At 36.3% G+C, this 11,213-nt stretch overlaps 1 protein-coding gene across 1 annotated transcript in view; it reads right to left on the bottom strand.

The window, feature by feature from the left end:
• CCDC158 (coiled-coil domain containing 158) overlaps positions 1-11,213 on the bottom strand; it is a 39,156-nt gene that overhangs the window by 4,555 nt on the left and 23,388 nt on the right. The window contains exons 14-20 of the mRNA XM_085308856.1: positions 9,979-10,137; positions 8,051-8,143; positions 6,575-6,700; positions 3,888-4,048; positions 2,672-2,731; positions 1,246-1,305; positions 837-904 (exon numbers count right to left, since the gene is read on the bottom strand). Coding sequence (XP_085164982.1) covers positions 837-904; positions 1,246-1,305; positions 2,672-2,731; positions 3,888-4,048; positions 6,575-6,700; positions 8,051-8,143; positions 9,979-10,137 — 727 coding nt within the window. The remainder of the gene's footprint in view (positions 1-836; positions 905-1,245; positions 1,306-2,671; positions 2,732-3,887; positions 4,049-6,574; positions 6,701-8,050; positions 8,144-9,978; positions 10,138-11,213) is intronic.

The raw sequence follows: 11,213 nt of genomic DNA, 5'->3' as shown, positions 1-11,213 counted from the left end.
TTTTTTTTTCCAACAAACTCCCCTTGTCCAACTACTTCTTGAGTCTTCTGACATAAAAACTAAGGCTTGCAGCTATTTTGGAATCTAGGAGAATCCCTATATGTTGTAGTAGGTTTGCTAGAAAGCTAAAAATATCTACTCAGGATATTTTATCTGTTGTTCAAAAGTTTAAAAAGAGGACCCAAAATAGTTACTCTTCAGTATAAGCAGTGGTGATCTAGCAGATCTCTGAAGTGCAGAGGCATAAATACTAACAGACAACACTTAAATATATCAGCATCTGCAAGGGAAATTTACAGAATGGAGAATCTATGGGCAGCAAAGGAGATGGCTGCTAAGACCAGTATCTTCAGACTTCCATGCTCAAAGCTGTATCCTTAAATTCCCATTTAGGATAGTAAATGACATTTTAAAAGGCACTGACTACCCAATTTTTTGAATAAAATCAGTCTGCAACTACCTGACTCCTCTGAAAAGTACATCAACATTTAGATACCTGAATACAGAATTTAGGAGTCATAATGTCAAGCACCAAATTTGAAAATATTATCCACACTAATTACACCAGACTGTCACTATTCATGAATAACTGTCACAGAAGATAATCATTTTAGGTATGCTGGTATCAGTCTCCATGGAGCTGATTTGCAACAAAATATAGATTGTGCACCAAGTGCAATGGAGACTTTGTMAATAGTTCCTGCTAAGAGGTATTTCAATGAATGAATTAAGAAAATACACTGTATTTGGACTGCATTTGTTTTTCTACTACTCTRTAATGTTCCAGTTACACATCTATATGGGGCATTCATCCCCAAAAGCCAGTGAAAACTTACCAGTGGATGTGAAAGGCAGGGTAACATCCRGGGACTGAAGATCTGCAGTATGTAAAGGTAAAGGATCCCTGTAAGCAAAATGATGGCAAAACTCAAATTTTGAAGTACCATGCTAAGTTTTGCTAATGCTAGCTAGCCACCACAGTGAGTGTGAAATTTTAATATGCAACCACAGATCTCATACATGTGTATTGAAGTTAAACAATGCAAATAAATTCCAGAGTTCTTGATTAGAGGGATTAAAGGAGCTTACAGCTTAGTTTTATAATTCCCAGGAAGCTTTTAGCATAATGAATAAACTAATACAAATAAGCTCAGGACTAATAAAATTTAAAGATGCCTTAGAAACTGAATCTCAAATCAGTACTTTGAAAAGCAGATAATTCAGCTAAGTGAAATAATTTCTCACCAGCTGAAAGTATCCCGTTCCATGCTGCTTTCAGTAGTGGAATCTCTAACTGGTGTTTCCCTGCATGGAAAGACATATTGCTGTCAAAATCACAACAAAAGCCTTGCCAGTAAGATTGCTACATTTTACATTTTTAGACAATTAGCTTGTTTTTTAAGCAGAATGCAATGGTATRCATCTGCTGATGTTGTTCATATCCTAATACTGAATACAAAGCATGGTAGAATTATTATCTATGGATGTATTGGAGCTGGAGGGAATTTAGACCACTGAAGCAAYGGGTATCTTTGGGATATACAAGACAATACTCAGTATCAATATTGTATAGTAATAAAGATTAAAAAAAAAAAAAAAGTCTGTTTGCATGACCAATGCCATAACAATCCCCTTTCTGCTTACTCACGCAACAGTGTTCCTATTTAGCTTTTACAAAATGGTGCCTAATTATTTGGAATGTGCTTTTTAGCCCATATTTGACCTAATGCCATCAGATGATGGCATTACCTGCCGTGACATGAATTGTTGCTTTTTTCATGTTTGGTCCCATATGTGTTCTCAGGCACTGTGAATTCTTAGAGTACAGTGATACTTGATGAGATAATGGAAATGGATCATTAAACTTGATTAATTTTCAAAACCAAATCAGACTCATTTTATCACATGGAAATGTTCCAGAGAAGCAAAATCCTGTTGAATTTAATGTTGAGTTTTTGTAGAAATTCTCCATTCCCACCAGAAGCTCTACTATTTTACTTGTAACTTTAGATACACCACAATTCTTAACCAAGGCACTGGAAACAGGAAAAAAAACCAAAACCAAAAACAACAACCCCCCCCCCAAAAAAAAACAATCTTAGTCTCAGTTTTCATAGGAGACAATCAACAAAACCTCAGCTCTGCTTTARCTAGCTAGAAGCATTTTGTTCTAGCTTTCCATATATCTTGTGTTTCTTTTGACAAAACTTTTCCATATATTGTGTGTTTCTTTTGACAAAGAGCTCTATTCAATTATTAAAAATTATATTTAAAAGGAAATGTATTCATTTCTAGGGATTTTAATAACATCTTCTGGATGTCATTGTCATATTTTGCTTTACAGAAAATGCTAAGGTATAGAATGCCTTTTAATTATCCTTCTCACCCATTTAACACTGAGTCAATGGCATACGGAAACAGAAACTTTGGAGATTAAGGAACACAAGCCTAGTCAATGAACCTTATACATCACTACTTGACTAATCTATCTCAGAATTTTGATCTGCAAGGAATTTCTAATCTTTAGGAACATCAATAGTATTTTCTTTATAATTTTTAATCCATTTTGCCAAATAGCTCTGTTTGCTTTTGTTTCTCAAAATGCCATCTGYCATTTTGCTGTATCAATAACTGTATCATCTGGGATCTTTTCAGAAAAGTAATTTCTCACCTTTTGCAAGGATCTGAACGTAGACTGACAGTAGCAGCACATTCTCTACTTGCACCRTCTCTGTGTAAAAAACAAAACAAAACATTAAAGACATTAGCAGAATTAGCAAAACCAAAGGGACTTAGAAAGCCCTGTACTTTGACAGATAATTTTATATTTTGAGGGATGTTTAGGTATAGGATTCTCCCATCCTTGCTTCATCTCTGAAAGAGAGTACTGTTGTAGGACAGGGAAAACACTGGAAAAATTCTCCTAAAACCCACTTCTTTTCTAATCTGAACCATACGTTGAATTACACAAGCTTGCAACCATATGTAGGAAGCAACACTTTCTCCCACTGCCACTATAAACACAGAACATAGGCAATAATCATACAGCAGATGCTGGTAAATCAGCACTTYTGACTCTTCACACCCCCAAAGGACTCTATGAATGATAGACAAAGCCAAGTTTGTAGGAAAAGGTAGTACAGTTATTACTTGAAAAGASAGAAAAGCTTTTGAGCAWAAGTCCTTTTTCAGGCCTAAAATAGAAGCTTCTATAGCTTCTCTACTTAAGCTCTCAAAAATTTGCATGTCGATAACATCCAGATTTTTGGTTTACTATGAATAGCTGGTGAAAAGGGGAAATATATATATATATATATATATATATATATGTATGTATGTATACACACACATACATATATGTGAGCAACCTGAGACCTATCTGATACATTACAAGAGAAAAGTCATGTTTGAAATAAAAAGATCCTACTGAAAGCCCTTGAATTACATTTTCTGTTACAAAGTGTCTTTATGTCTAGGATTGGAAACATCAGAATTTGTGTTGTATTGATTTTTCAACATAATATACCATTATCATTATCATTTGTATGTTAAGAAACCTGCCTGCTTTCAAGAGAAGAGATATTAACATAACACAGAAAAGCAAGAAAGGAGTTAAAAATTAAAATAAAAGCACAAATGTCTAAAAGCAAAAGAATAAAGACAAATGGTGTAGTCACCTTCTATTTCCCTGACACCTAAAGCRTCTGATGAACCAGGCAAGCAGCCTGACATAGGAGCTGACAAAGCCCTTAGGTAGCTCAAGTTTATTCCTAAACCCAATTTTCCCACAAAAACCCACCCCATACCGCTCCTGAAGTGCATGAATAGCCAGACCTTAGTTTCAGGAGGCAATGCAAGTACACAGCACACAACAGAAACACTCTTACACTGTGTTCCTTATGGTTGCTAAAGGTGATGTTCTCCCACCATCACTGTCATTCTTGTGAAGAACTGCAGAAGGGATCTCACTGTCTGAGCTTAGTTCTTCAAGAATCCTCTTTAAATCTCGCAGTGGTTCCTCCTTCAAAATGCCTGGTTTGGGTGGTATCTGAAATAAAATCATTCTGTTATAAAGTTCCATTTTTTAATTCCTATATATATTCATCCAAAGTTACACATGTATTTTTTCCCTCTTTCCTTGACTTAAAATTTGCGAAGTGGTAATTTTCTGGTAATTTTAGTTGTAAATTGGTGGAAGTGAGATCATGGTAACTTGAAAACTGTCAAAATACTCCCTGAACATAATCAGATCCTTTATCTGTTATCTGACAGAATTTTGTAAAGAAACTTATTACTATTAAGTGAGAACACTGGTAAAATCTATATTTTAAATAAATATTGCAAACAGTGTAATACTCTAGTGGCAAGGTGAAAAACATTACAATAAGTCTTTAAGTATGAGATGATACACTCTTTTCTCTATTACCTTTTTCAGTACCAAAAATGGATAAACTTCACTTAAATGACAGCTTTGTTTTCTCCTTCTTTATAACGTGTTATTGCAGGTAATACTGACTGAACACTATGCAAACACAGCTTTGAAGACAGAAATACTAATTTCTCAGGGCATTCATTACTGTAACATCTGAGTTATCTGCAAATACTAACCACCACATTGTCACAGTCCTACACTGAGATRAAGGACAATATTACTCTCATTTTACTGATCAGGACTTTAAGCAAAGTCCTAGTTCACAAGAATCAATTCTTTCTGAAAAAAATTTCAGGAGGCAAGAACTGGATTTTTCAGAGTACACAGCACTTTATGTGTTCAAAGTACTGCTCCCATTGACTTAAGTCTCATCTGGGGACAGAACTGGCTAGAAACCATTTGCTAACATGTTTGCATGGGAAAAAAAAGGTCAGTTCATCAAAATGGGAATTTCCAATGTTCATATACTAGTTTCAGCAGAACTTAAACCAAGAACAGATCCTCAGCTTCAGAATGGATTGATGCAGTTCTTCTATCCTACATCCCTGGTGAGGATCCAGGCTATTGGCTAAGACAGGATTTGTCTCAAGAGTTGGGGCTGCTTCATGTTGTACAAATAACTAAGTGTGCAGTGGAACCAAGCTGATTCAAGAAGACCTTGAATCAAGAGCTTCTAAATCCTGTTTTCTTAACTGTGTTACCACATAAAAAAACAAACAAACAAACAAAATACAGAGCTTTTTTTCTTCTCTATCCCCAGAAGTATAAACTGTATAACTCAAAGAAAAAATACTGGGAGTACTTGATGCTGTAGGGATTTTACAGAATTAACTATCCTTTGTTCCTTCATGTAAATGTTTGTCACTGCATCAGAAAGGGTAAAATATAAAAAATTTCTAAATACTATCTGCACTAAATTGCAGTATTGCACAGATTTGGGGATAAAATCTGCTGGCTCCCCAGGGTCATTAACTGTACTTGGATTCTGTGAAGGCAGCCGCAATAGGACTGGACCACATATGTAAGTTAAGGGGAAATGRAGGATCTCTTTAGGGAACAGCTGGTGCTGGAGTTCTCTGAGGATCCTATGGCATCTTTATACCTACGAATTAATTATGTACATAACATTGCTTATATTGTCAATACTGTGGAACTTGGGAAGGTTTTCTAGATGGACACCTGTCCTGTTCACATCGTAATTCCACCCTAGTGCAAGCTCTGGGTACTCATCACCCTCCCCTCCACACCCTGGCTTCTGGCCTGGCTTCTATGGGAAGAAGAGCTGTATGTGCAGGAGGAAAGGACAATGTGAAACAAGCTTAGGAGAGCAAGAATGTGAGATGTTCCCTAGAGTGCACCTGCCTCTCAGTCTAGACATGCYTTCCCTGTTATTGTACATGGAGACTGATCTAACTTCTGTGGGAGCTACATCAGGTCAAGTTTGGAGAGCTATACAAAACTATACAGAAAAGAAAGTTTTTTTTGCAAGAAAGATTTAAGATGATGCTTTCAATGATGAAAAATCAGAACAGCACAAGCATCTAATTTAAATCTAAATGTAAAGACTCAAAAACAAAAGGAAGGAAAGAAGGAAGGAAGGAAGGAAGGAAAGTGGTGTGTCTAATATTAGGACAAAATTGGTCTTAGTCCGTGAAAGTGAATTTGGAGAAGAATTCAAATATTTAGAGCTATCACTGGTGAACCACCAGTATGAATATGATGAAATTGATCAGATACTATGTACATGTCTATTTTCACTGCCAAAGATACGTGATTTACAAGTAAACTGTCAGCAAAAAAAGAAAAGAGAAACAAAATGTTTAAAAAAGCAATTCCTTCAGTTTTGAGAACTCATAATGTCATTGGTGACAGAGAATAAAATATGAAAGTAAGAAAAATTGCTGATCTAYGTAACTTTTTATTGCTTAGTTGTTTTTTAGATACATTTCACAAAGGAAAAAAAGRAAAACTGCTGAGTCCATAATGTAAGAGAAATACAGGAAAGGATTTAATTTTTATTGCTGGGAATCCTCTTTTGGATTCCTCCTACCACCTGCTGTCCCATTTATGAATTCCAGGTATTTTTAATCTTTGGAACATCCCTGTTTCATTGCAGTTTCCCAGCTCAAGGCAAGTACTCACATGAGGAACACAGCTGGTCACATTCAGGGAAGGTGGCACACTAGCAGAGTGCTGGCTGGGAGCGGGGAGTACCTGCCGCTGCTTGCCTGAAGTAGAAGCTGATGAGTAGCCTGGGCCCTGCAGCTCCTGTGGAAGAACATTAGTCACAGAATGTTCTTCTGCAGAAAAGGGGGATATGGACAGCAAGGCCTCTGGAGTAGGGCCTCTTTTTTGCTTACATCTTTTTATAGCACTCAGTTTTCAAAATACACTCTAATATTTATTACAKATCCTCAGACATAACCCTTTCAAGTCCTTTAGGGACAGAATTGGATGCAACAATGGTTGTTTCATTTGTTTTCAGGTATTCATCATATGTTCTGGAACCATTCAAGCGGAGGAAGTCTCAGAGTCATTACAAAATTAAACTGTCACATGTTTCCTGTGTGTTCTTTTCCCACTGAGGTGAGAATTTCTCTCATTAGCATGAGACTCTCCACCTTTGCATGGTTCATATGAACTCTCTTTTGCATTGTTTATGTAAGTTTGTTTGAATATAACATTTTATTTCCCACTCAAAACTAAAAATCGAGGTCACAGTAAATATAATGGCTTAAAAGAATTATTGAACATTAAAATTAATGAACAAGATTACTGTTTTCAGTGTATCATTAGTTTGTAGTACTAGTTCTACCGTAACTTAATCATCTGTGGTCATCAACAAAGCAAAGAGAAATAAATAYCCTGTATTAAACTGAATAGTAAAGATAAGAGATTAGACCAATTCTACCAAGCAGTAGGAATTCTGGACTCACAGAGATACTCCCTCTCTCGTTAATGCTGTACAGCTCCACAGATGCTAATTACATGTCTTTCTGTTTCTCTCACAGGCACTTACTGACTGTATTTGCCTTTCCCTTGCTAACATCTTTGCGTCTTAAAAGTTTATTATTTTTTTTTCATGTTTCCTAGATAATTCACATAAAAAAGCAAGACCAAAAGCCACTGTTCCCAGCCTGCATACAGCTTGAAGTTTGCTGCTTCTGTTTCAGACCTGGAGCAGGGTATGCATGTCCAAAAGCTTGTTAGCACTTTCTAATACTTATAGTTGGTCTAATAAAAGACATCATCCATCCCTGTAGGCTTTGCCACTCTAATTCATTTTTTCATAATAATGTTATAAATGTTTCTAGTTTTAATTTGTCTGAAACTGCAAGAAAATGCTGAAGTGCCATTGAAACCAAGAGTGTAGTAGCTGGAGCATATGATCAAATATTYTTACAACTGTTTAATTTTTTATGTCCTTCCAGTATATAGCACTTCAGAGTAATTGAAATTATGGACATTACTTGTGCAGTAAGGAGTTATTCCACGTAAGTAAAGGTTTCGGAATACAAACTTTTGAGAGCATGTTGCAATAAATGGGGTTAGTACTGAAATTAGGATGCAAGGTACATGCACCTGCTTTATGTCTGCACTTATCAATAAAGTACGTACTTTTACATCCAAAGCATGCTGCAATCTGAAGCGCATAGCTTCTTGTTCCTGGCACTGGATTATGCACTGACATTCTGAAAACTGCATGGATGCCTGTAAGAGAGAACATAACAGGCCTAAATTAATTTTAYCAGTTTTCTGTGAATTGTATTTTCTCATATTTTCCTTTTGATACAGGAAAAAGAATGCACATATGCAGATACTTTATCTATTGCCAGCAGTATGGAAAGTGCTTTATAGAAGTGTAAGATGATCAGATGCCTTCCTTGACAGGGTTACATGGGCAATAGACTTGTTATATGATCCTAGTAGCAATAATATGCACACTACAACATCACAGAAGGGCATTAATCCTGTCGGGGACAGTCCTAGACCTACTGAACACTTTGGGGATTAGACAATTCAAGTGTTTTAATAAAGCAAAACCCTACTCAAGGTTTTAAAGTAGATATTTGACAACTTTTGTTGATGTGTCTGTATCTCTACTTCATTGTTAAATAGTATTTCTTCTTTAAAATGGTATASTCTGACAAGACATGGCAACTTCTAATAATGTAAGTGTTTTTCATTGAATGCTCATCTGGAAAATTATCAAGAAGAGTAGAAGAAAGCTCAAAGCCAAAGCAGTGAAGCACATTAAAAAAAAAGAGGGGGGGAAGAAGGGAGGTGAGAAAGAGAGATTGAGAGAGAGAGAGAGATTTTTAGGGGTCAAACTGCTTTTATCAGTCTAAAAGAATTCATTCTTCAGTATCAGAATAAAACAAGACTTTCTTTTTGTGCTTCTTTGTGACTACCACTGATGGAAGCACCTGCTGAGGCACTGTGCATTTATGGTTACAAGTAGCAGCTTTTTGAACATTTAACTATAGATCACTGTTCATGAGCAAGATGACCAATTATGCTTTATGATGTTTATACAGTGGATAATCTGCAATGGATGGTTGGACTAACATCCAGTCAGAAGTCACAGTGAAATCTTTAGTAACTTCTGTGAATTGGTATTCAGTGTATCATGTGCGCTAGTTTTCAGTTAACACTGGCCTCCATTGCATCTCAGCCTCTCTGTCGGTTGGCTAGTACTGTTCACAACAATTTACATTAAAAGTTAGYTAAGTTTCCAATGTCAAGCATTTAGAGTAGGAAATGCCATGCCTGGGYGATACCAGAGCTATTTTTTTCAGGAATGAAGCAATTTATTTTTCTTTATTATTATTTTCAGAAAGAATGGAACTGTTTTGCCTGAAAACTGTCTTTCYTGTTCATGGCAGACACCATCCATGGAAGTTTATATCCTGAAAAACTAAAAATTCTAGGCATCTGAAAAGGACTCTTGCAGTGGGAAGAGTCCAACAGGTCACTTGTAWTTTATGTGCTCGTTAGACCTAGTCCTAAGGCCTCAGTTTAAGAGGTAGGTATGTCAGCAATAGAAAGTTCAATTAGAAAAGGCAAATGCAAAAATATGAGCTACTTAAAAAATTCCTGGGCCCTGAGGGACCCACAGCCAACTGATTCAGTCCCCAGAAAGGGCTGGGCACTGACATGTGTGTTGAGTTAGTGTGTGCCCATGCTCAACTCCAGAAGAGCTCTGGACATAATTGTATAGTGTCCTTTCTGGCAGCRACATCCAGGAAAAGGAGTCATACAAGAGCCTGTGCTACTGCCTGGAGGGTTGATCTGCTTTCAATTCCCCAAAATTTCTATTTCTCTGAGCTAGTAAGGAGTAAATCAAGGATTCTCATAATGAAAATAAAAGCATTTTGCCATAAAATTCAGGTGACGGACTTAATCACATTTTACTCTTTAGGTATTTAGCTTGCAAAACATGTGACTAGAACATAATAAATGCAACCTGGACAAGAAATCAGACATCTTCTCTTCCTAAGAGACCATGGGAAAGCACCCAGCTGTCTTAATGAACTGAAAGCTACCTTATCAAGGGCGGTCTCCATCTTAGATATTTTTTCTTTCAGACGTTTGTCTTGTGACCTCAGGATCTCCAGCTCCCCAGCCATCTTGGTATTTTCTGTTGTAATACAGCTCAATTCTTGGCTTAGTTTACTATTTTCTTCTTTGAGATAATGCTTTTCCTGAGTTTAAGGAGATGAAGGACAAAGTATGAGACAAGAATTTATAACTACCTATATTATAAATATTTTTTTTCCTGTGATCTTTGATTTTTGGAAGTTTTGAATGAACCATTCCAGAAGCTTGGCTATTTTATTTTGCAGAAAGACAAGTTTTTTTCAACAAGAAGATGAGATCTTACAAATAATGGTGCAATTGGACTAGCTTTGATGAAGTAATCTCTCAGATTTTAGATCCATTTTCAAGCTGTAATTTTAAGTTCAGGAGTTCATGACCAGGTCAAAGTTCTATATTATACTTTAATAAGGTCTTCCAGTTTAAGACTCCAGAAATTCACCAGAGTCTAAGTACTATGGTAAAGATATTAAGTGGTCCATTGTACACATAAAGGCCACCAAGGCTTCAAGGCTGTTCATGGCCACCAAATATCAGTCCAAACTCATGCAAGTCACAGAAGCCAGAAATGGTAGAGAAGTACAGGTTACAGTGAACAGATAAAAAGATTCTCTGTCATAGAATATGCTAGACAGACCTCAACACACAGAGCTTACAACCAGAACTGTGAAAGTCAAAAGTAGAAACTACAGCAGGAAAGTCTGCAAAACACTCTTCCCTTGTAAATAGATGATTGTATCCCCACATAAACAACAAAGCTTACAAAGACATAAAATCAAGTTGTTGTATTGCATAGACCAAATGTATTATTTGCCAAATAGAACAACTGATTGCCATTGGGTACAATAAGCTCTAATCATCTCTGGATGGATCTTCCAGCTAGGAAACAGTATATTGTAAGGCTATGTAGCTGCAAAACATTTAATAAAGATGATTGTGTTGAGACATTGTGGTCTGGGAAATACTTTCAGATTCGCCAGGATTAAGAGCAGAACCTACAGTAAAGGTATCTGGAGAGTTACACTGAAAACATAGCATTTCCTAATTTTTCAAATACAGATTCAAAACAGAATCAGATTTTATGATATAAACTGATTTCAATAGGCCTACATCAGATGAGAAATTAGCTCATTGTCTCAAATTTGTCTCAAAGAAAACAAAGGGAAACRCTGTGGGTCAAATT

Source organism: Rhea americana, unplaced genomic scaffold, assembly GCF_003343005.1.
Source record: "Rhea americana isolate MKP2758 unplaced genomic scaffold, rheAme1 scaffold_284, whole genome shotgun sequence".
Classification (NCBI taxonomy): Eukaryota; Metazoa; Chordata; class Aves; order Rheiformes; family Rheidae; genus Rhea; species Rhea americana.
Note: the sequence above shows the minus strand (reverse complement) of the source record. Positions and strands in the feature narration are given on the sequence as shown.